Source organism: Pholcus phalangioides, unplaced genomic scaffold (assembly GCF_987345545.1).
Source record: "Pholcus phalangioides strain wild (caught in Gottingen) unplaced genomic scaffold, Ppha-v1.0 ptg000011l_1, whole genome shotgun sequence".
Taxonomy (NCBI): domain Eukaryota; kingdom Metazoa; phylum Arthropoda; class Arachnida; order Araneae; family Pholcidae; genus Pholcus; species Pholcus phalangioides.
The window spans coordinates 36,937,050-36,964,174 of NW_028301604.1; the positions used below are offsets into that span (position 1 = coordinate 36,937,050).

General features: G+C 36.3%; 2 protein-coding genes across 9 annotated transcripts in view; one reads left to right on the plus strand and one right to left on the minus strand.

Annotated features, from left to right (window-relative positions):
* cnc (NFE2 like bZIP transcription factor cap-n-collar) overlaps nt 1-27,125 on the minus strand; it is a 662,445-nt gene that overhangs the window by 41,469 nt on the left and 593,851 nt on the right. The gene's annotated exons all lie outside the window — the stretch shown is intronic.
* On the plus strand, nt 13,216-17,018 carry LOC149080406 (uncharacterized). Its single transcript, XM_089238551.1, has 3 exons — nt 13,216-13,760; nt 15,294-16,000; nt 16,837-17,018. Exons 1-3 carry the CDS (start codon nt 13,378-13,380, stop codon nt 17,016-17,018), a joined length of 1,272 nt encoding a protein of 423 aa, XP_089094677.1. The 5' UTR covers nt 13,216-13,377.

Sequence of the window (27,125 nt, forward strand, 5' to 3'; positions counted from 1 at the left end):
CCTAAAAAAATTTCCAGCCAAAATCCTCTTCAAAAATAGCCAAAAAGTAGCCCAAAATATTTGAACTTGTGCTGCCATCTATGAAGCAACAAGCGAGCTACAGTTTGACTATATTCTAGCCTGCAAAGGTGTGGCTTATAGCTCTCTTTTCTTGTTATAGTCACTATAACTCCCTCCCACTTTTCACTTTTTCGTAAAAAATATGTTTTTTTACCGAATAAATTGATTTTGAAAAGTTGCGAAAGTCAGGGCTACGCATTCTCTCTCCTGGAAAAACGGCCCAGAGATGGCCTGGAGTCGAGGCCGTCTTAAAAGCATCACGAGCCCCCAGGCAAATTGATTTTGCTCAGCCCTCTATCCAGACTGCAACTGCCTACTTACCAATTCACATGCTTAATCTCGCAAATCTTAGCCATATCTCATTTTTATTTCCCCCCCCCCCCGCTCTTCATTCAAGGCCTCCGTGACGTGCCCGGGTTGGCCCATGCGTCAAGACGGCACTGCCTCAAATTGTGCATAGCTGCCTACGAGATTTTAAAAATTAGGTATGGTCCCAGACCAGATTTTTCACGGTCTAGTAAACAAAAAATTTAAGAACTCTTCTGGGTTCCTGGCAGGGCCGTTTTAAGAGCATCATGGGGCCCCGAGAGCCAAGTGATTCCCTTCATGGAAAATCCCCGAAAAATACAACTACCTCTAGTTTTTCTGAGGTCCCTCTTCTCTTGAGGCCCCGGGCACATGCGTTAAGACAGAACTGGTTCCCGGGCTTGAGCCCTGTCAGCTCCACGCTTGTGGAGGCTACGGTTTCTTTCACAGGCTTCTGTGGTATAGATACTGTGTTTCCCAACCAGAGGGCCTTCTATAGCAGAAGGGCTCTGCGCGAAGCTCCTGACGTCACTGAAGTCACCCATTTCCCATATAGTGTTGGATATACTACTTCCCTATACTACATTGGATATATTATATCCGATTGGCCGCGGTATCATAAAGGTTGAAAACCACTGATCAAGGACCCCTTCTGCCTTGTCACCTTGTCAGGAAGAAAACACAACATGAGGTGGGGACTGAAGTGAAAAAGAAAAACTTCTTTGCCGTCAAGCAAAGAAAAAGAGAGAGAAATTCGCCATGAGAACACAATTCGCCATGAGAACACAAGAAAAACCGCCGAAAAAACCGCCACCCGCCAAAGCCACAAATTTCCCGCCGAACCGTTTTCAAACCAGCCCAATTTGGCGGGAAAACCGCCAATCTGGCAACTCTGTTTAGTTGGTAACTTAATTCTAACTTACCGATTCTTCTTGAAACTGTCCACACGATAAGTGGTAAGTGGGCGCTCATTGGATAATTTTTACGGAGGTGAGCGCAGTTAGCGCATGCGCACTTCAGTCTACTCAAATCCACGGAGAGAGACAGACGCAACGCGCGGGAGTATAATAGTAATAATTTTTTATTTATCTGGCATTCAGAGAGGTGCTTTTTTTAAAGCTCATAGCTTTCGTAACGATGGATGAAGATGATCAGGTAGAACTTAAGAATACTGTTATCAGAGCCACATTATATGATATGTTTTTTAAAGAATATAAATTTATTCACTTAAATAAATTTATTCAATAAAAAAGGAGAAACTTTTTTCTCACTTGCGCGAGAGCAACACACTGAGCAAGAAGTAGGTCACGCAAGGGAAACAGTTCGCTTGTCCCCTTTTTTCGCATCTGCCACCCACGTAAGGGGGGCGAGAGATGACGCCACAGGGGAAAAAAGAATACACAACATATTATAAACTTATGTAAGTCATCGAGAAGAAATATAAGATTTTTCTATTTCTCCTCTAAGTTGTAAATATCGATTATATGATATTTTAATCGAAGTTCAAGAGGAGATAAATTATGAATTATGGAAGCCGAAAATACGGGAGAAGATTCTTGGCATTCGTAGGAAATTCTAAGGGTTAAAAATTAAATAATAAAAATTCATTAAACAAAAATTACTTCGAAATTTTCGAAATCATTATTATTTTTTAATTTCATCTATAGAGATGACATCTTTATGTTAAATATTTGATCACGTAGTTTTACAACAGATGGCAGCAAATTCGTTCTGGACGAGAGAAATATTCGAAAGCCCCCTTCCAGTTTTTAATTTATAAATCCTTCCCACCTGATATATATTTTTGAATCTTCAATTTTTTTCAACTCCTGACATCACGTCGACAGAATATTCCATAGCTTTTTACAACACCGAATAATTTTTAGCTTGTTTGTTAAGGTAATTTTCATTTCAATAGTGAGTGGAAGTCGCGACTCAGTCAACACTCTCCGTGATCGGAAACTAAAACTATTCCATAAACATGGCAAAAAATAAATAATTAAAAAAAGGAGGACCTAAAACCAAAACTTCTGCACCCATAAACAGCCTCTCACAATAGTATCGGCACTCTCGAGGAAGAGAAACACTTCTTGTAATCTATGAGTGAATATCTGAATTCACTGAAGCCTATTTTTGGGAGAAAATAAAACTGATTGAATATTCGTTTTTATGCAAGCTTATAACTGCATGTAAAACTGAATGAAAAATTGCATCGTTATGAAAAATTCAACCAAATAACGTAAAATATATATAAATGTATATACAGTATACAATTGTGAAACGGAAAAAACACGACAGTGATATTGGCGGGTAAAATTTCTAGGATATCGTGCCAGAATGTTGTTGCCGTTGCTATGGATTTTTTACAGCGGTAACCAATATTTTTTATAATTCAAAAAATTTTAAACAAGTAAATATCGGTACAAAACTATATTTTTTCAGTATTTTTTCAAAATCATAGAAAAAATTGAAATATTCTGTATAAAGGATCATCGTAAACCTCCGATATATGAGAACTATATTTTGCGGCGAAGGAATACACTCTCTGCCTTTCTCTTCACTGCAAAGTTAACCTGAAACAGACTATAGTGTTGGATATTTGAGGTGCGGCGGACCTGCGTGTGGGTTCTTCCCCTGTGTAGCCGCTGATTTTCTGTTCCTTCCGCAGGTTGCACTTGGTGTAGTTTTTTTTGTACAGTATGTCACGCACTTTTCCCCCCTTTCCGTTGGTGCCAGTATACGGTGGTTTCATGCATACCCAATTTTGTAAGCAATGTACAGTACCCACAACTTTTAACCGAACGATGGAGATATCTTGGTTTCCAAAAGTTGTAGAATGAAGCGGTTTTCACCAAAAATTATGGCTTGTGATTTTCTACCCGACTATGTTCAATTCGTCTTGATGAGGGGTCATCTACATATTATTATTCAAACTTCAAAATCTTCAATATAAACCCTTTCCATTTTTTCCTTTTTCTTTCCTTTTTTTCCCATCTTATCTGATTTATCGAATTGCATTTACCCTAAAAATAAAATTTCATTGCTGTAAGTATAAAAATGAGAGAGACATGAGTGAAAATGTGTTTGGGAGCGCTCTCAACATTGAGGAAACTGAATTTGAAGGTTGATTGCGGGGGGGGGGGGGGGAAGGGGGAACACACATACCAGAAAAGTTTCGAACGATAAATACTCAATATGCTACGCGAGTGTTTGGATTTAGTGCTCTTAAAAAATAAATAATTTTTATTTTATGGAGGTGAAAAAAAAACTTTTTTCATTACTCTTCATTTTAGTGACTTTATACCCGTGATTGAACGAAAAGTTATACCATAATTATTTCAAACGATCTGTCACAAAGCAATTCTTTGTGACGACAATTTCAGCAATTTAGAAAAAAAAAATATAAGAATTTTCCGTCGAACATTTGCACTGTTTTATAATTTTGCTTCATTTTGCAATTCCGCAATTTTTAATAATGTTAAAAAAAAATACGGATGAAAATCCCGTGGTTTTAGCAGAGAAGACTCCACCAATAGCCACTACCCTAAACTTGGCGCGCACTAAGATGATTCACGCTATTGGGAGAACCGTTATTTATTGATTATTATCTCTATAAATATTAACATTAATATAATTGTATAGTATTAATTCGTGAATTCTTTGCACATTATTATATTTACCATTTCAGCTCATGAATGTTGTCTAAGGAATGAAACGAATTTCTGAAATAGTGAAAAATTGCAAAATTTCGTTGTTTATTTGTTTACTCGAATATTTAAAAAAAATGTTTGAAAAACTGGATGGATGACTTATTTATCGTATCACCGTATACTTAAAACAATAATTGCCTATTTCAGTAACATTATTTGTAAGTTATTCAGTAAAGAAATTTTTCAATGAGTTTCAAATATATATCTAGTATATGGTCCCTAAAAGTGGTCATTTTCATATAATCACTCATATCCCGCGAAACAGAGGTAAAATTGTAATGAAAATTGATTCCGTTGGGTTTTCGACTATGTTGATTCGAATGAAGTAAAAATTAATCTATGCTTCTATTCATAATTTTTTAAAATATGTTTTAATAATTCAAAATTCATATTTTAAAAGAAGCCAGATTCAAAATGAATAGTAAAATTATGTTTGGTTCGTTAGAATCTATCATTTAAAATAAAAAGTAATGAGATACCTATATTATTTCAGCAACTATGCTCAAAAACAAGATGTTTCTGTTTAACAATCATTAGTTTTTCAATAATTTATATTTCACTAACTGTTCGTTCAAAATTGATGAAATTTGGTATTTCGGCATTTCTTGAGATACTAAATCCTAATATGGAAGAAAAAAAATGGGGTTGCTGTTGAACTTTCAAAAGTTGGATCTAGTTTTAACATCTAGATGCCCCCTTAAGAAAAAATAAACTCAATACACTTATGTGGAAGATCTCAAACGAAGAAGAATGGTGCCTTTCTTTTTCTTTTAAAATAAATATAACCCATCGTTCGGTTAAAAGTTGTGGGTACTGGACATTTCTTCCCACCAGCCCTTCCTTTTAACTGTACGCGTGTATTTTTCGATACGATACTTTGATTGTTCACACCTTCTTGCCCTTTCTATCATACTCTTTTTACCCCGGTGGTGACCTATCGGTTAGAAATTCTTCGGAATATGGACTGGGTCGCCATTTCGGTTAGTAAGTAAGTCATTACACCACTGCAGGAGAGGATAATATCTATAGGTGCCTGTAGAGTTCCCTTACCAAATGCAGCTGATTCCAACGCTGACTATCAACCCATTGATGTTGAAGGTAAGAGATCATTCTTTCTTTGAACTTTTTTTTCCCATTAATAAGCAACAGGTGAAAATTAAAAATTTTTGTTCGGAAACTGAATTTTGCTATCTTTACAGTGCCTTTCGCTGAATCAGAGGAGGCACAATGCTATCCTGATGACGATGAGGTAAGATATACCAATGTTTACTATTATTCAGGAGAATGTCTTCGCCTTACATTTCTATGTACACATATCGAGAGTTCATATGATATCTCTGTACACATATCGAGAGTTCATATGATATCTCTGTACACATATCGAGAGTTCATATGATATCTCTGTACACATATCGAGAGTTCATATGATATCTCTGTACACATATCGAGAGTTCATATGATATCTCTGTACACATATCGAGAGTTCATATGATATCTCTGTACATATATCAAGGTTTTTTTTGTTAATACAACTTTCTTAATTTCATTTCACAATAAAATTGAGACTGCGTGTAATAACATACAGAAATTTTCATTGAATTACTTCCTCTCACAATGCACAAAAAATATTTTCAGTTTACTTATATACATTTATTAGTTGATAGTAGAGAAAATATTTGTGTGTGTGTGCATTGAAAGATGAAGTTATGCAATGAAAAGTTTTTCATGCAATTACACACATTCAAAATATTATTGTTGAATCCAATCGGGAAAAAGTTTCACTTTTAAACTTCAAGGCACTTCAAAACTTAAAGGGAAAAGTTAAAAAGAAAAGCTATTCATAGATGTACATAGAAATGCGGGGCGAGAATATTCTCCTGGATGTTAAAATTGAATACTTGAGACTGTTTATTGGAAAAAAATTACTACTTTTTTTACATTATGAAATATAATTTAGTTTTGAGTGCCTGAAACATAAAAACAACACAACTTTTAGCTCCAGAATATTCCCTCTGTCAAGTAAGAGGTTGCATTCGCTTTTCATTACGAAGCTGTTTTGGGAACTTTTGAAAATTATAAAACTTGTTTTAAAGTGATTAAAAGTTTTAGAATATTTTTCTTGACAAGAATCATCTTCAAAAGAACATTTGAGAATTTCATATCTATTCAAGAATGTGTTTAGGACATTAATCATTAATATTCATCTAATGCATTTCATAATTTTTATCCATAGCTCTGCATCCTTTTGTCTCATCCCCCCCCCCCTTTTCAGGCAAAAAAATATGTTCTAATCGCCCCGGTCTTGTTTCTTTGAGAAACACAGTTCTACATGTAATATTATCGTTCTTGCTCTTACATCTCGTACCCCTCATGCCAGAGCACGAATGTGCTAATTTCTCATCTTCTGGTTTGTGTGAGACCTTATTTTCCTATCTTAAGTTTTGGCTGAAATACAAATGTGTATCCCTATTGAAACCTGTGTGGTAAAACATTTAGGCAAGTAACTTCATACATGGGTAGAGTCAACATTCATATGTCATTTCCCTCTTTGTTTTTTTTCTATTAAGGAAAGTATCATTTGTGCTTCTGGCATGAATGCACTGATGCGTAAGTAGCAATTTATCAACATAACGTATATGTCTGATGTATTCATCAACCTAATGTGTCGTTGCAGGATATTTACAATCCTGGGGGAAAAACCGTCTTTCGAGGCAGGTGTTTCATCGTCACAAGCCTCGACACCACCTTCCAAAAAAGGAACTAATTACCTCGTATTTAAAGGAGTATGACCGCAAAGAGGGAACATACTTTCAAGCATGCAAGCAAAGTTTGTCAAGGCCACCACCCCCTGCAAAGAAGGTGAGATTTCTTATTTGAACGAATCACCTCCACTCAAAGAGCGGTGAAATGGCCAGCAGTTAGGAAGCAAAGAGCTGTTCCAGCATCTGCGCTGTCAGCAAAAAAAGTATCGGAAGCGATACAAGAAAATTCGGAAAGGGAAGCCAAACTGAACAAACTACAGAAAAACAACAAATATAACAGCATGATATGATTATGCAGATGAGAAAGAAAGAAATGGCAGCGCACAATGAACTATTTGAATTCAAGAAAAAATTTTAAAAACACAATTAGCCATTTTTGAGGCATTCCAGAAAAAGGTGGAGAAAGATAATTAATATTACCTTGCACATATAAAATTTACTTTCATTTTAATTTTTTTTTTCATTTATTCATTCCTTTTTTAATTTTTCATTTTTATTTCCTTTTTGTTTACATAATAAACATATTTCAATTGGAAAACTTTTGTAAGTCTCCACAAGATTTAAGATGAATGAGCACGCAAATGAGGTAATTGTCTGCCAATAATTTGCAAGTGCGTACTTTGCAAAGAAGAAACTTATTTGAGTGCTCACATCAACTGCAGATACAGCTATTTTTATTTTTCGTATGTTGAAAGGCATGCTCCTTTTCTTCCCACCCCTCCGTCAATCAACAATAAAAATTACGAGCAGCCTACCACGCTTGTCCTAAAAGTTGAATTAAATGCAACCAAAAAAATTCCAGTACAGTCAATCCCACTTTACTAAGATTACTTTTGTAGTCCCAACTCAAAACTAATTCTGCTCAAGATTTCCCTTTCAAAGCGTTTTCTCGCTTACATTTTTCATGACAGATTTTTGGTATACCAAAGTGGAATCCACTGCAAAACATCTTTCCACTGTTTTCCAGGTAAAAACAAATTCAACAATATAATAAAGCCACTGCAAAAGAAAAAAGATAGGTCATCAATATACAATTTTAATTTATATATCCAGGCTAATAATATAACAAAGTGTCGTGATGATACAAGTCAAAGCAGGAAGTGATACCACCATCTCTGGTTAGCACCACAAATTTTCAGTAAACAAAGGGTAGATGAATTTGTAGATGAACATCAATTTAATGAATACCTACGCAAGTGTAGGACTCAAAACAACCAATGTATTTAATGAACAGATTTATTGATAAAAAAGTGTACAATGAGCATACAGCACCAGTGTGCTCAAGGTTACTAAGAAAAAATTTTCAACAACAAAGTGCATGTTATTGCTAGCTGGTCATTATGTTTTGAGTGCTGTCATCTCCCTTGATTTGCTGTATTAAATCATGCCGAAAGGAATTGTTCTTTCAATAATTGGAAAAAGGAAAGTTTGTGATTATCAAAACCAAATACGGACTAAAAGCAATATCACCACTATGTCCCTTTGTTTATTTTGCTGTCGTACTTATAAAATATGTCACTAAATTGATGCAGAATTAAAATAATTTCCAAGGCAAGTGTCTCTCTTAAGTTTCATATAGCAAGAAATATCCACGTAATTGTAAGTTTTTAAATTGCATGAATTTTCACATCTCAATGTAATGCCAAACTCGTCATAGCGCTCAAAATTATTTTGGGACGGGTGGCTGCATTAAACATTGTTTGACTGTATGTGTGCAAAATCAGACAGTATATTAAAAACTCAATTAAAAACTCACAGCAAATTCAAAGATCAGCTTGTGATTCATCAGGTGATTATTACGTGCGTATCTCTTTCGGCAGACGTCATACTGAAATGGCCTCTCTCCGGAATGAACTTATTTGTGCGTTTTTAACTCTGTTAAAATTGTACGTTTTTAGCAGCACACATTGCTCGTGTATGGCTTTTTCCCAATATGCCACTGGTAGTGAACCTCTAAAGTTGAAAGATGCTTGAAGCCACACAAACATCACATTTGAACCGTTTCTTACCAGCCATCTAGTGAATGTACAGGGCAATTCAAAAGGAGCGTGTGTTCAGAAGGAGCAGTACCGAATACTGATGAAAAGTGTCATAATTCAGAAGATAAAATGCCGTAGAAGTAGAAAGTGATAGATATATTTGCGAAATGAGAGAGTATATATAAATGGGTAAATATGGGGGAGTTCAATGCTTTGCATAAGAGAAACAGCAGTAACAATTACTGAAAGAAAATAGAAAATTATAGATATATGTGCGAAATGGGACGGTATGTGAATTATTATTTGATTTCATTAAATTTTAATCAGTGGCTTTCTTTCCAGCAATGTGAAAGAAGTGGTCAATCTCTCATATTAAAGATTCTGAAAACAACAAGCTTGTTTATTACAGTATCCTCGTCTATCCTATCTAACCCAGAAGGCAATCACCATATGGAATGTAATGAATACTCCGGTTTTTATGATGTATGTGGTTTACAAAAGTAACCAGCTTGCCTATATCCTACAAGTCTTACTCTCAATTTTGCCACATAAACAATGCAGTGAAGTATCTAGTACATTCCATGTGGCGAATGCTCTCGGTGTTACATAGGACAGACAAAGATACTCCAATGAGCAGGCTTAAGGCCCCTTTACATGTACAATCTTTCCCGCACGCCCGGAGCGGGACGTTCTTGCGCGAAGGATTAGAGGGCGGTTAGGAACGCGGCGTTCAAGAGCGCGTTGTTAAAAAGCGACACGTTCTTGCGCGCGCTCTTTCCTGCACAAAGAAGGCCCCGTTCAGAATTGTGTGTGTAAAGGGAAGCGTGTGGCGAAATTCATACGCTTTTGCGTGGCGCGTGGACTTTCGGGGAAGCACAAAACTCCACGTTCCTGGCCAAAGTTTTTTCCCTGTTGGCAGATCGAAATCGGCTGACGTTTGCGCGGAAAAAATAGAGATTTCAAAAGCTTATTATCACTACGTGGATTATTCATTTTTAAAAATAATTTCAGTAATCATTAATTGAAATTACTGTTACAAATTTATGGTAATTTTTTATGCAATTGATAAGAAATTGAGAAATAAAATTTCTGTGATCGTTAATTTCAAATTTTTGTTTCGATTCGACTTTCATTTGTTCGTTCAACTTTAATTGCTGTAATTATCTCTTAACTACATTTTCTGAATTTAATTGTTTATATACTTAATATTATAATTTTACCGAAACAAGAAAAAAATCAGATTTATTTTCTTCCATCAATTATTGACTCGGTGTGTAGCCGATGTTTTTTTAATACTACCAGCCAGAAAAATAGATAAAAACTATTAAATTGAAACCTCGCTACAACGACTCTCGATATAACGATAAATCCTTCTACGACGATATATCTTCAAATCTTTTTTGGAAATGTCTATATTCTAATGTTAAACCGCTGCCTCCCGATATAACGATAATCCCTCTACAACAATATTTTTTTCTTGGTCCGCTGAGTATCGTTATATCGAGGTTTCACTGCACTTTTTTGAAATTATGGTGTTATTTTGTAGGGCTTTATTTCAGATATTTAAGAAATTCTTGATAAATTTCTCTCGGTTGTATTCATATCCTCAAAAAATCATTTCAGTTTGATGTCGAGCATAAGCACTTCATAACAATACAAAAATAACAAATAAATTGAAGCATAATTTTTTTCAAATTTTTAACAACAACATTCCGTTGTGTGTCATACTATGACAGCAATAAAATTAAAATTGCGAATAGCAATACGTTTTTAGTTGGATATCATTCATCATATTGGATGGTTTTTGGTTTTAAATGAAATCGGCGATAATCTTATAACATGAAACATCCCTTTTACTTGGTATTTTGAACATCACTTGATCTTGGACATCTTTTGTGATCTTATCATGGAAAAGTACAGCACATTGTCCACTGAACACCTGCTATGAATGCAGAGTTGGCTGGATCTAATGAATAGGATGCTTCTTTTCAAACAGCACCATTGTTAACCTTCAGACATTCAGATAATGGAAGTTTTTTCCACAACCCTAAATCCCTTTTAATTTTTTTTTTCTAGTGAGTTGAAGTCAAATTTGTACTATCAAATTTAAATCAGATGTTCTTAACCTTTTTAGCAACGGCTTAAAAACATCACCACCAACTTTGTGTTCCCTAGATATATTTCCAATTTTAAAAATATGCGTATTGAATAAATTTCTAATTAAAATTGGTTTTTTTTCGAAATTTCTGTAGCCACTGGTAGGCGTCTTAACTGGTGAGTGAACAGGAATGGAACCAGTGCCAAAAAAAAAAGAGGCTCCAAGTTATTGAAAGGCTTTCATCTATTCTGAAATTATCTTTTTTCAATTCTGGATTTTTATTAATTTTGGAATAATTTCTTACATCAATTCTCGCATTATTTTGCATTAATTTTGCGAACATACTTCTATCGTTAATTTCAAATTTTGAAACTGATCTTTCTTAAAATACTTTTTTCTATTAAAAAAACAATTATTTTCTTATTTTCTTTAAAAAGAAAAAAAAGAACTTATAGGTTAAGAACCCCTAGTTAAACTATTTTAAATTTTTCCCACACCCTGAGGATAAATAAAAGCTTGCGAAGTTATCAAAGTAATAATAGTAATTTAATATATCTATAAATCTGATAATAATGTTAGTAGATAAAGGAACCAAATCAAAGTTCGAAAAGTATTACGATAACGTAATAAATGTAATTACGGCATTTGAAAAACTAATTTATCATTTCTTTAAAAAAACAATTCGTTGGAAAAAGGAAGAAAAATCGTCAAATAGACTCTGAAAAAAAAATTGCAATAAATGTTATTGCTGAAAAAAATTATTTACATTGTATACATCTCTTTTTTTAGAACGATAATGAAGGAAGACGACGCAGGAGACGAGAGATTCGCCCCGTTTTTGCCCGTAGGGTGGGTTTGCGTTTAGACGTACGATTTTGAGTTCGCGATTGAACGCTGGAATGACCAGTTCCTGCGCTCACTCCTAACCGCACACTTTTTTCGCCTTTACACGCACACTCTTGAAGGCGGTTCTGAAGTTGTTTACAGCTATCGCGCGCGCAAAAGCGTACGTGTAAAGGGGCCTTTAGTGTGTTAAGAACCAGGAATATGAGACATTGATCATCGCTTGCCAAAGCTGGCAAGCAGGTCACAGATTAAAATTTAATTTAAAAAAATGGTTTCTTATTGTCGTACTCCGCTTAGCCCTTCCGGAAATACTGCAGGGGGCTTGCCGGCCTACTTGGAAGTTATTCTCGATTGCATCACCACCACCACCACCAAGAACATCCTCTTCCCCCGAGCTTTCACCCATTGTTCTGGATATGTTATGCAGCACCGCTGTTGCAACGCTGGTGGCATTTTCCAATGAGCATCGCGAACCAGTGGGGAGACAAGAGAACTTCCTCTTTCACACACCGTAGGACCTCTCCACAACATTCCGCGCATCAACATTGGTAATGCTGTACCTACAAAGGAAAAAAAACATTTTTTGGACATTTAATTCTCTGATTTTCAACATGAAAATATATTTTTACATTGACTCAAATCATTAATCAAGGTCATTTTGTATTAGTGCTCACCTTTTTTCTGCATCCGTTGTGGGATTTGCAATGGGCGTGAGCAGAAAAGAGAAACACCCATAGCCACTGTCTCCAATGAGATGGTAATTTGGGGGGTATGAGCAAAGGGTTTGAGAGACAAGCCGTAATGCGACGTCAAAATCCGGGTCCTAAGAGAGGCTGTTTCGATTTTTCTCTGAGCTCACACCACGTGAAGTTATCGCTATATTTAATTCAATTTTCTCGTGGTTTTTAATCTATAATTTACAATTTAATTGTTGTTTTTTTATTCTTCAAGTTATTTTATATCTCAGCTGGTAGAATTTTGTCTTAATAATAGACGCGAAGTTGAGAGAAATTCGCTATTCATCTAATGAAGGACTTGTGAACATTAGGGTAAGTTACTATTCAAACAATTCAATCAATGTATCAGAAATTTTTATTTTTACAGAGTTAATTGCTGTATTATTGTAATTTATTTCAAGATTAGATATTTTCAGATTTATAACGTGTCTAAATTTAATTTCTTTAATTGTGTGTTTGACAGTTTTTTTAATTTTCATAATTTGAGGAAAATTTTTTATTACCATAAGAACTATAATTGAAGCACATTTTTAGATCTAAAGAAAAATTTTTATTTCAAATATTTAAAAAACCAGAAGCTGAAACTCCTCACAATTAAATAAATGGATAATTTTGAATAAATAAAAATATCTTGAGAGAAACTAATTTTTGTAATTTAAAAACAGTATGACATTTAAATGACTGTCCTCTCTTTCTGCATGCATGCCTGTAATTCAATAAAATTTGTTACCTCTCGAATCTCGAACCATCCTTGGTTTGTTGAGGTACCACAATAAAAAATTTAATAGAAAATAAAATAAATTTGTTGCCTCTCTTTATATATATGCTGTATATATTGTAAATACCAGGCATCTGTGACATTTCCCATTTTCTTTGTAGATGCCAGGATGCTGTTGTGTTCCTGACTGCAGGTCAAACTACAAGGGGGAAAAATGCACGAACGTATTTACCTTCCCGAAAAATCCTGAAAGAAAATCCAAGTGGGAGAAGCTGATACATCGTGATGATTTCAAGAGTGCAAATGAATCTGTTGTGTGCATCAAACACTTTGAAGAAAAATTCATTGAAAGAAACCATCAAGCAACACGATCAGATGGAACTCTCCTCGTTGTACCACGAAAAAATCCAGCATTATCACCTGATCCCACTATCTTTCCTGGACAACCATCTTATTTGACAACTAAATTACCATCAAAACGAAAGTCCCCAGAGGAAAGAAATGAAGAAATTGATGACAGCAAGGAAAAACACTTTCAAACCGGGTACCCCTCCCCCTAGGGGCGTATTTACAAAGAGGCTAAGCGAGTCAGGGCGAAAATTTCAAAGTCACTGCAAATTCAATGAATGACTGGTCAAAAAGTAGTCAAATGAGAGAAGGGAAGCAAAACCATAAATTCACTTCTATCAAGAGATCATGGAACTAATTCTTACGTTAAGACATCAGAATTAAGGGAAATGGGAAAATAAAATGTAGTGTAGTTGAAAGGTTTAATCAGACAATAAATAATAAAATTAGAAGGTATTTAGCTGCTAATGATACTAAAAAATATATAGATGTATTAGATAAAATATTAAAAAAATTATAATAGATCATAGATCATATAATATCATAGATCTATAAAAATGCACCTGTTAGCTAAGAAAAATGAATTAGAAGTTTATTGCAATTTGTATATACGGGGTGATTATAAAAAAACTATCCCGACATATGGGCCCCTAACTATCATACCATTCACAGAAACTGAATGAAATTTTGGCATAAGGTATTTTGAGGTATGCGCTCAAGAATGATATGGAAAACAACAGTGTCACTAACAGTTACGGTTACAGTGAGAAAATTTCAAAAATATCAAATGGCATCACCAAGTTTTTTGTATTGGAATGCGATTTCCATACTGAAAAACACTAAATAGCGTTGGAATGGCACCTGTAGCACGAAAATCCCCGGAGCTAGGCAAGGAAAAAGTAAAAAGGACTTTGCCGTGCAACAGAGCATTAATGTTCGTTTCAATCGTCACACCGTTTCTTCGGCTGAGATCCCAGCCTGATTAGTCCTCCACAAGGTCATGAGGAAAATTTGTGAAACACAATAAAATGCTTTATTTTATGCTGCTTCTCTGTCCTTATTGGTTGTCCTCACTTTTAGCTTATCTACCGCCGGTGATTTTCATGCTACAGTTGCCGTTCGAACGCTATTTAGGGTTTTTCACAATGGAGATCACAATCCAATACAAAAAACTTGGTGTTGCCATTTGACATTTTCGAAATTTTCTCACTGTAACCGTAACTGCTAGAGTGACACTGTTGTTTTCCATATCATTCTTGAGCGCATACATCAAAATACCTTATGCCAAAATTTCATTCAGTTTCTGTGAATGGTATGGTAGTTAGAGGCCCATATGTCGGGATATTTTTTTTTATAATCACCCTGTATATATATACTCCTAGAAAAATAAATTCAAAATTAGTGATGAGGTTAGGATGTCAAAATATAAGAAAGCATTTACCAGAGGATACGAACATACATTTACAGATGAAATATTCATAATATCTAAAGTATTGAAAACTGATCCAATTACATATATAATTAAAGATTTGAATTGTTCAACTCGAATAAAATCAAGAATTTCCAAGAATTTAAAACTGGCTTTGGAAGTAGACTGGACAAATCACGGCTAGTGTTATCTGATGCTCCATTTACGTGGGAAAAGCAGACTTCAGTGATGCACCATCATTTGTTATAGCAGTTAAAATAGCTGAAGATTTGACTGTCACCGTCTGGCACAATAACCATCCTTTACCAAAATCAAATTTAGAGTGCTGTTAGGTAAAGACTCAAAATGTTCTTCATGGTCAGCATTTGATTCCTTGATTAGTCATATCCATTCGTTCAGTAAAGAAACAACCTTTCATACCAGGATGGAGAAGATTGTTGCACTTTTAAGAGATATTGTTGACGACTGTGAAAGTACACCATTGGCTGAAACATCATCTTTCCTACATGAGAAGTTGGAACTAAGTTTAATGAAAGCCCATCGTTATTCTACCCAAATGCTATTATGGGCTTCCATGTTTTACTTCAACAGCCCAGCAGCATATCGCCTTGTGAGGGATTCTAACAGATTGATACTGCCTCATCTTTATTACTTAAAAACATTGTTACAAAATTTAGGGAGTCTCCAGAGTGGAGTAAAAAACTCGCACTTGAAGTATCTTGCAAGCAAGTGTGGTGAACTTCTTGAAACTGAAAAGTTGGTTGACTTAATGATGGATGAGATATATGTCAAACCTGGGACATTTTACAAGGGTGGCACGATTGAAAGATTAGCATTCAATTTGAGTAACACAGAGGCCTCAACGGTTCAAGCTTTTATGATTTCATCTTTATTTTCAAAAAATAAAGATGTTGCTGGTTTGTTCCCAATGAAAAATCAAACAGCAGATGATTTGTATTCTATTTTGACTCAGGGTTCTCCACGAAGCTGGATATATTGTTTTGTTTGTAAGCGCAGACAACAACAGAATCAATAGAAAGGTCTATGAGAAAATGCGTGTGGTGGATCGCTGAAATCCTCTATTAAACATCCAGAAAATCCAGATAGAAAACTTTTTCTGATGTTCGACAATGCACATTGTATGAAAAGTGTCCGTAACAATTGGCTTAACCAGAAAAACACCAATCAAACATTTTACATACCCCGAATTGAGTCGCTAATATCAGACTGTTCTAATGACACCCCAGATGGAGATGCTGTTATGTATGCAAGTGTAATGCATTTAAATACATTGCACAGAGAGGAATGTGATGATAACATTAAACTGGCTTCTAGTTTGAGCAGAAAAGCTGTATATCCGAACCACTTGGAACGCCATAATGTGGGTAAGTCTCAAACTGTTTGATGAAAAATTGATCCCAGCGTTAAAAGAATTTCGAAATAAAATTGGTGAGGATGTTGTTGGAACAATCCATTTCATTGATATTTTTCTAAATTTTGGAAAATTTTAAATGTAAAAATTCCATACAAAAGTAAGCACAAGATTGATGTTTTCTGTGAGCCCATTACTAGTCCCACGTGCCTTAATATTATGTTTTTGGAGAATTTTTGCTCTTGGCTTTAGGAATGGGTGTCTCTTTCTTGTCAATCATTTCCAAAGCCTGGATCCAGATGTGAAAAACTTACGAAAGAAACATCCTTTCCTCTTCTTCACACAACTCGTACATTAGTGCTGATTTGCAAATATCTATTTGAAACCCTCGCTCCTCCACTGGGAAAGTTTCAAACTGATTGTTTAGAAAGTGATGTGCAGAAAGTGATGTTTCAGCTGTTTTTCTCTTAGATGTAATACCTTTCTTGGAAACAGTTGAGATTTCACAGTCCAATATGAAAGCATTGGTGTTTATTGCAGGATATGTGGCTAGAGTTGCCTCTGGGCCATGTTTCGAGGGCAAAAATAAGCTTGCAACTGACAAGCAGATGTATTATGATGCTGACAAGGAGACAATGCAGTACCTGAAATAACTTGACAGTGGTGGTTTGTTGCGGTCGAATGACTTCACAGTTAATGTATGTGTTGTCGTCTTCAGAATTTTTCAAACTTGTATAACATCAACGTATGAAGAACGGTTTCTAAAAGCAAATAATCAAAGATATTTACTTTGTGAACTTTCCAAAGAAAAATTACAGGACGAAGGGGCACAATTTGAAAGCATTTGTCGCTGCGGTAAGTCTGCTCTTTATTAGAAGACTGCATCAAAATATTATCCAATACATTTTTAAATAATTACACGAAAACCAGAAATGATAAATTGAATACCAAATCCTCAACCAAAAGAAAACTTGTCACTGTAAAACTATCGTCCACTGACTTATAACTCAAAATTCATTATTGGCTATTTTGACATTCCGCAGATGGTATGTGTTTTTTTGCCAGTTGATAATATTGTACCAAGGTATCGTTGTCCCCTCTCCATGCATCATGTTCAATCAACAGTCTGGTTCATTTCTGTTTTAATATCTGTCATAGCAATTATTTTTCTCCGTCGTCACACAGTCTACTTCCTGCATTCCTGTTTCAGTATAAAGTGTCTCATTTTACCCCGCATCATGTTTTATACACCGGCCTATTATTTTTCAACTGCATAATGTTTTATACACCGTCCCGTTTTGCTGCATTAGTGTTTTCAGTATCTGTTTGGCCTATTATTTTTCCCTTGCATTACGTTTTATACACTATCCTGTTTTGCTGCATTAGAGTTTTCAGCATGTTTGGCCTATTGTTTCCCTTCGCATCATGTTTACCTTCCCGCTTTGCTGCATTTGTTCTTTAGTATATCTTTGTAGCCTATTATTTCCCCTCGCATCATGTTATACACCGTCCCGCTTTGCTGCATTTGTTTCAGTATTGGTTTAATAAAAATTGTTTCAATGGTGTCGTATTTCTTTCTGCATATACACTCAAACCTGTTTTTATGCGGTCTTTTTTTGTGCGATTTTTTTTTTGTGTGGTATATGAAAATTTCAATCAAATTAGAACATAATTGACGAAGTTATCAATAAAAAAAAATTAGTAGGTTTGATCGGCCATTTAGTTTTTTCGATTTTTGATATTTCATCACATCGTTACGCTAGCACATGGCATCGGCGGTGGTTTTAATACTTTCAGTGAAAATGATCTTGTCGAAATGATTCAGGATGAAACCGTAAGGGATGATGACATTATAAATTACGTAACAGATGTTACTGATGAGCAAGAAGAACCCGATTATTTGACAGCAGATAAAATCTATGAAGGACTTCAACTTTGCAGTAAATTAGAAGGTCATTTTCTTGCAATGGATGCCAATTCTGAAAGAACTGCAAAATTCCAAAAAGGGCTCCAATCTTGTATATCGATGGCTACCGAGACATATACAAGCGTCTAGTGAAACAACAATCGTCACACAAAAAATGATCACCGACTACATGATAACTGAATAAAAAGTCAACTCTAAACGAGTGCGAGGTAGTATCTTCAAGTGACGAAAGTGATTTTGAACCAGTTTACCACAAGAAAATTCGCGTATTATCAGACTACTGGTTATACATTTTGAAAAGTTTTGTATGTGTAAAATAAGTACATATGTAAATAAAATATTTAAAAATGTTCGCATGTGTATTTTCTAAATCAGATTCCAAAAGGTTTGGGGAGAGTCCAAGTAGCTGCCAAGCCTCGTGTCTTGATTTCGTTTAAAAAAGAATTTTCTAGTTATTTCGTAAGGTTTTCAGTTATTTTCTACGTGAGATACCTTTTTAGATAGATTTTCTACGGTCCCTATCCACCGCATGAAAAAATACTTTTTAAATGTGTTGCGAAAAATATTTTTTATAGCTACTCGTGAAGTTTTGTGCGATTTTTTTTTTATGCGGTCCCTATCCACCGCACAAAAACAGGTTTAAGTGTATTGTCTTTTACAGTTTTATTGAAAAGCCGAGTTATATAATAACCTTATAAAAAATAAAATTAAAAAAAATCACTTGGAATGTTTAATTAATATTTTTTTCCCCCTACAGCTGTGAATTTCCCTTTGAATAAGCTGAATAATTTGAATGTGATTGGGTTTAATAAAAATTGTTTCAATTGTGTTATTTTTCATTTTGATATAATAACTTTTACAATTTTATTGAACAGTCAAGTATATTTTCGTCCTATAAATAAGTTCAAAAAAACCTTTTGAAAAGTTTAACATTAATCTTTTTTCCCTGATTTTGTGAGAAATATTCAACAAAACTTCTAAGTGCAAAAGATTAGAAATCGGTGTTTTATTTCTGGATTAAATATTAATTATATATTACTAATTAATATTGCACATTGATTACACGAGCTGTTAAGAAATTATTTCATGTCTGATTTTCCCCTTCTGATTTTATTTAAAAATTCCTATAGAGAGAAACTACGAGTTGTAGATGCGTGAGTCGCACCAAGTATACGCGGTAGTATAGCCACTATATAAGGGCATTCCTTATACAGTCGCCTTACGCGGTAGAACCCGGACTATGACGCCACGAAAACATGTTTCAGGCTTGTAGTATCTAGGAGGCTTTGGTATGAGGCCATTGCCACAGAGGTATCACAAATGGGAATGGTCGAAGATGGTACTGTCGTATGTGTACTACTAGGTCAGCGAGCAAATATCCCTGATGATCAGCATCGTTGACCGTTTGCACAGTTAGGGAGAAGTACCCCTTCATATTCCTGAACACCTCTGCTTGGTCTCCACCAGGACTGGAGATTCGGATGTGGGTGCACTCCAATGCTCCATACACCTCAGGGAAGCCACTTGTGAAATAGATTTACCAAGCAATCTATAATAAAAAGCAACAGGCAAAAGTTTACACAATCCAGTATAATATCCAATCCCACTATACATGATACAAAAATTTATAATGTGCAAAATTCTCCAAATAGAACAGCTACAATTGTAATCTGAGCGTTCAAAAAGAGTAAATAACAATGGAGCATCAAAAAAATTAAAACACTACTAATAACTGAAATCTTTATCATATCTTACATTGCTGGCAACGTTTCCGACAATATGTGTAGCCATACATAAGTTGTCGAACAGCTTACAAAGAAGTAGATATGAATAAAACATTTTAGGAAAGCCTGTTTGCCAGACCTCCCATGTACAACTGTAAGGTGTAAATGGGGGCTCTCATGTACATTCATATACACACTACGGCCTTTGAGTTGTTTCTCAGCACATCAATTTCCAATAATCTTTCTGTGTAGGGCTGATATACCCAGCACCCTTCCTCTCTTACACCCGCTGTAATTTATCGCATTGGTGGGAGAACCCCCAAAATGTATTCTGACATAAAAAATTCCCATGTGAAGCTCAAAACCAGCACCACCATGTTTAAAAACTCTTCTGATACTCCTAATCACATTTCAGGTTCTGACACATTTGTCAAAGAATGAGTAACTGCGGTATTCAATTATTAATCAATTTGAGCATGCAAAAATATTTGATTAAATTTGTTCCAGCAGCCGTAAAAAAATAAAGGAATATATGTTCCCCAACATATATGAAAATTTGAGAATGGAAAAAAATCTGTATGAATATATTCTTCAAGCTCGTACAAAAACTTACGGTTAATACTTGTTTGAGCTGGAGATATGAGGTGAGAATATTCTTAGAGAACGAGAATATTCTGTGTACATTATACTGAATGTAAAATTTTGAGAAAAATCGAGAATATTCATTTTTCTTTTAAATAATGAAAACAATTTCACTAATTTTGTGCACAATAGGCAACAAAACATAATTCAATTTTCATTGAAATATTTAAAACAAAACAATTTATTTATAATCACCTAATAATGGCAGCTTTCAGTTACAGAATATTCGCGGTCAAAGCGAGAGGTTTTGAAATAATTCATCAATATATGTATTACTATAAATATTTTTGTGAATTTTCTCTGGAAGTACTACTATATACACTCATGTCCATAAATTGAGGATAATGCCAGCTCCGGCAAATAAAGGTTCAGAAACAAAACAAACGTTACTTATTCATAAAGCCCATTTATAAAACAAAAGATGAAGAACAAAAACGATGGTGTATGTATGATACCATTCATAAAACCTACGATTTTTGCTCCCTGAAGCAATTGTAAAATATATCTCCTTTACAAAAACTTACTATTACATGGTTGGTATGATGGTTAATACATTGTATGTCTCCCATGCGATGAAATACAGTCCATACAACGCCTAGGCATGCTGAGTATCAAATTATCGATCTGATCTTGGGGAAGATCACTCCACTCAGCAAGCAATGCTCTCCGATACACATGTAGGAGGTGGTTGACGGGCTGAAACTCGTCGGTCAAGTATTTCCCACACATGCTCTATCGGATTCAAGTCAGGTGAGAATGCTGGCCATTCCATACGGGTTATATCCTCAGATTCAAGGCATTCGTTTACGATGTTTGCTCGGTGAGGACGGGCGTTGCCATCCATAAACACAAATGCTGCGTCTATGGCACCCGTAAACAAACGTACATGTTGTTCCAGAATGATGTCCCGATAAATTTGGGCTTTCATGGTTCCGGTTTGAACATGCAGATCTGTTCTGGAACCCAGTATAATTCCACCCCAAACGAGCAATGCTGCACCACCGTAACGGTGTCGTTCAATCATGTTGTCTTGGTGGTAACGGGTACCTGGCGTTCTCCATATGAAAGTCCGACGTGAATCAGACTGCAAGCTAAACCTGGACTCGTCGGAAAACGTCACACACGCCCACTGTGTCGATGTCACTGTGTGTCGGCGATGTCCACATTGCATGTTCTCTACTGCAGGCTAATCGCTGCCGACAGTGAGTTGCCGTGACCGGAACAAATCTGGCAGGCCTGCGCGCATATAGACCAATATCTCCCAAACGTCTGTACACGGTTTGCCTTGAAACTGTGGTACCCGTGGCTGCAGATAGCTGACGAGACAGGTCGGATGCTGTGCTCCGTTTGCTTCTTTTGGCAGTTACTGCCAAATACCGGTTTTCATTCGGCGTTGTAACTCGGGGGCGACCTGTACTGTAACGTCTACTGCCATTTCCGTTATCTCGGAATCGTTGCCAAAGCCTAGAGATGACACTTTGGGCAATTCCAAGTTCCTCCGATACTTCCATCTGAGTACGCCCACATTCCGGAAGGCCGATAATTCTTCCACGTAAAAAATCATCCACATGCGTCCTCTGTGTCATAACTATTCGCATATGGCACTGAGTGCTTTACAGAACTCTCGTGAACAATTTCACTTCTTTGCCACCATTCCTTATATACCCCCCTCTTACACTCTCGTCATTGTGACGTACTATCGGCATCATCTGGTGGCTTCCTGAAATTTGAATATCATTCTTGCAGATGTGTGTGATAATTCTACAGGTGAAATTTTTAATTTAGATTTCGATTTCCGTGTGATTCTGAATTATCCTTAATTTATGGACATGAGTGTATTGCAAAAAACTTGAGAATATTCTCATTGGGAATAAAAATATTCTAAAGTTATTTCTAATAGGTCCTTCCAGAGAATATTCTCAAATATTGGCATATTTACAGGAGTAAATAATTGGCGTAATTACAATAAATATTAATAAAGTAAGTGGCGTAGTGGGGCTTAGCTGGCTACAGCCAGAGGCGGCAAATTTTAGGAATGAGTCGCTAAATTTGTACATAATGGGAGAAGGGCAAAAAAAATTGTAACCCAGAATCTGCCTTTGAAAGTCTAGGTAAGTGAGTAAGAGAGTGACATAGAGCCTGTTGGAGCATGTGATTGATCAAAAGAGTGATGCAAAGCTTGTGCAAACATATGAGTGACAAGAACAGTGTGAAACTTATGAGTGACAAGAACAGTGTGCAAACATATGAATGAGTGACAAGAACAGTGTGCAAACATATGAGTGACAAGAACAGTTTGCAAACATATGAGTGACAAGAACAGTTTGCAAACATATGAGTGACAACAACAGTGTGCAAACATATGAATGAGTGACAACAACAGTGTGCAAACATATGAATGAGTGACAACAACAGTGTGCAAACATATTAGTGACAACAACAGTGTGCAAACATATGAGTGACGACAACAGTGTGCAAACATATTAGTGACAACAACAGTGTGCAAACATATGAGTGACAACAACAGTGTGCAAACATATGAGTGACAAGAACAGTGTGCAAGCAGAAGCATGTGAATAGCCAAAAGAGTGACACAGACATCGTGCTAGCATATGAGTGACCAAGAGGGACCTAAAGACACGAGGGGGGGTCTAAGCGGGTCTAAGCACAGGGTGGCAAATTCGAGAAATGAGCAGTCAAAAAAATAAAACTACACTGCTGGCCACCGTAAATGCAACACCCTGAAGGAAGCGGAAGCATGCAAATAATATGAAATTTACAACATGCATTAGCGGAGGTGAGATATGCAAATGATTAGAATTTCAGCGCAGACGCACATCACGCGCGCCTGTGGCGCCACTTCAAAGTGCTATTTAAGGCTTGGAGATTTCGACGATTTGAAGTACGGCAATTGTGTTTTTCTTGTGGTTTTTTCAAAAAAACAATCAATTATGCCTCGTAGAAAACAACATCTTTTGATCAAGTATCCGAGTTCGACAGAGGAAGGATAGTGGCCTACCGAGATTGTGGATTATCTTTCAGGGAAATCGGTAGTCGTGTAAAAAAACGTGTGTAACCAAACAACTGTAATGCGGATATCTGATCGTTGGATGCAGGAGGGTACGACGGACCGACGTGTTCGATCGCATCCACCTCAGTGCACCACTTCACGTGATGACAGGCGTATTGTGCGTATGACAGTGATGGATCACTCAGCCACATCACGAACCATAGCACAGCACATTCAGTCTGTACCGCATCATCCAGTGTCTGCGCGTACCATTCGACGCCGTTTACAGCAGAGTGGTCCGTCCGCAAGACGTCCATTGCTTCGTCTACCCTTGACGCAGAACCACAGACGTCTCCGCCGCCAATGGTGCGATGAAAGAAGGATGTGGACGGCACAATGGAATGAAATTGTCTTTACTGACGAGTCACGCTTCCGTCTGCAACACCACGATGGTCGGATTCGAGTCTGGAGACACCGTGGAGAGAGGATGCTGAACAGCTGCGTTACGCACCGCCACACTGGTCCTGCACCGGGTATTATGGTATGGGGCGGTATTGGATATCACTCTCGCACTCCTCTAGTACGCATTGCCGGTACTTTGAAAAGCTAGCGCTACATCTCCGAGGTGTTGGAGCCAGTTGTCCTTCCTTACCTTCAGGGCTTGCCCACAGCCATATTTCAACAGGATAATGCGTGACCACACGTGGCACGCATTGTCCAAAGGTTCTTCGTCAATCGCCAGATTGAATTGCTTCCCTGGCCAGCTCGCTCTCCGGATCTTTCGCCGATAGAAAACATGTGGTCCATGGTTGCTCAACGATTGACCCAGATTACATCCCCAGCTGCCACACCAGATCAACTTTGGCAATGCGTGGAAGCTGCTTGGTCTGCTGTACCCCAAGAACACATCCGAAGTCTCTTTGAATCAATGCCGAGGCGTGTGGCAGCGGTGATCTCCAACAATGGCGGCTACTCTGGCTACTGATTTTGGCAGGAACCACACTTCACAGAAGTCTATAAATTTAATCATTTGATGCTTGGTCAACATGTTATCTACAATATAAATATTGTTGCGATATCTCTTGTCTTTCTTGGTGTTGCAATTTGGGTGGCCAGCAGTGTAGAATGAGAGACGGGCGTCAAAATTCGGGTAGGCCACAGGCAAGAAAATTGTGAATACGCCTCTGAATATTCTCGTTATTTATAAATATCATTTATATTATTATGATGTTATATTGTTATTAATAATGAATATTCTTGGAAGGTGAGAATTTTACATTTTCTCGAGAACTTTACATCTCTAGTTTGATAGTGCGTAAAAACTATAGTTTTTAGTTTAAAAACTATAGTTTATATGTCAGGTTTGAGTTTTTACGTTACTACATTTTTTGAGAAAAAAAATACATAACTTTTTATTCAATTAAAGCAAACCCTATAAATAAATCTTTAATAAATTTTTGCACATGTAAGCACAATGAAACAAGCAATTCATAATTTTTTTAAATAGTGAAATAGACTCACCTCCTGCCTCTCATCCTCAGTGGAAGGCAATGTAATGTATTGCCTTGACAGTCCAAGCCAGGCATTTCGACACCTGCTTAATAGCACGGCAACTGGATGGCTGGCTGACATAGGCCAAATCTCCTAATGTCAGCTGTAAACTTCCCGTAGCATAAAACCGTAGTGCAATGCACAGCTTCTCTTCCGGGGATATAGGCGCAAACTTGTTTCCGGCACATGGGCCCGAGCCCCCCAATTTTTTCGAAGATCCGGCTCGGCTCCCCCCCCCCCCAAAACATTCGTGTGAAGGGTTTTCTCATTTTGCTATGACGAAAAAAAAAATATTTTTTCAACCAAAAATTGTCCTAATTATGAAGTAGATAATGGAAAGAATCTGCTCAAAATTTTATTTCATTTAAATACTCTCGATGGTCTTTGGCTTTCTTGTTCCATGCCAATAATTATCTTTCATTTGTTCCTTGCGGCTCAGTCCCTTCAGTTCCACTCTCCCTCGGTGCCAATCCTTACTGCCAGAAGGCACGACTGACGAAGTTTCTTTGAGAGGGGAGGGGTCTTTTCTTGTTTGCCTGGCCAAACTCAAGAGTGTCTGTTCTTTTGTTCACTGCGACGAAGAGAAAGGGGGCCTCATGATGCCAACACGAACGGAAGCTCAAAGATGTGTGGTCGAAAAGGCACTGACACCAAGAGAATATTGTGGAGCTGAAAGATGCTGGATCAAGCGAGTACGCAGGAGAGAAGGCGCATTGCATTGTTTTTTCGGAAATTATTGGAGGGCTCAGCCCCCTTACAAAATTTATAGCGGGGGGCTCAAATGTCTTCAGCCCGTATATTCCAGCGCTTATGCGTGGTGGTGGGGAGAATCGGAAAATCAATAATATTGAAACTAAAATAAGAAAAATTACACTATGTACTGGATAGGACCCGGAACCTATGGGCTAAGGCCATTTAAGCCCCTGCAAGAAATTTTGCTTAAATTTAGCTCGCTTCGACATACGAAGCCTAGAAAATTAAATATAAAATAATTAGACATACTCCCACTTTTGAGGTGGATATTCATGCCATAACATTGATTTAAAATTTTCATTTATATCTTCCGAAGCGGGACAATGAGAATTAATGTCTCCGTATTATTTTACATTATCCAATTGCATCTCAATCCATATAGTTTAGGATGTTTTAAATTAATTATGGGCCCATATCAATTACATCGAAGAAATTCCGCATCTTTAATCAAACATTTTCTTAAAGGAGAAACAGGCAGTTAAAAAAAAATTCGAAATTTCTAGCTCCCATTAAAAAGAAGAAAAAACGATTCATTTCTATGTTTCTTTAATTTAGATTTGTTTCTTTCATAAATCGCACAGGAAGTCGCCCATATTGGTTACCTTGTATGTCCCTCAAAAAAAAAGGGTAATTATCACGTGATCTAAAAAGCCTCATTGATTTATTATATACCAAAGTTTTTAGATTCGGCAAAACATAAATACATTATAAATTGAAATATTCAAACTGAAATATGCAAACTGAAATATGCAAACTGAAATATTCAAACAGCTAAAGGGGCGGATCACGAAAATCTTTGCAAATTTTAGTAAAATTTTTCTCCAACTTATCAATGCATTTTTCGATAGCAAATCCACTGAAACTAAACAGAAAAATTATTGCATAAAAAAATATCTATTATGCACGTTAATTAGTCGTAAACAGCTATAAAATATTTAAAAATCGGAACTTAGGAAAAGAAAAGACACTAAAAGACAACTACTTTTTTATAACATTATTGGTCTTAATGCATCTCTTTTGTATGCTTTTGTTATAATATTTAACTGATTTATGTACTCTTGTATTTTAAGAGTCCGCAAAATATATTGTAAAATGTATTGCATTAGCAAAAATAATTAAAATGTTTAAATCATTTTCTGAAGAGGGGTGGGAA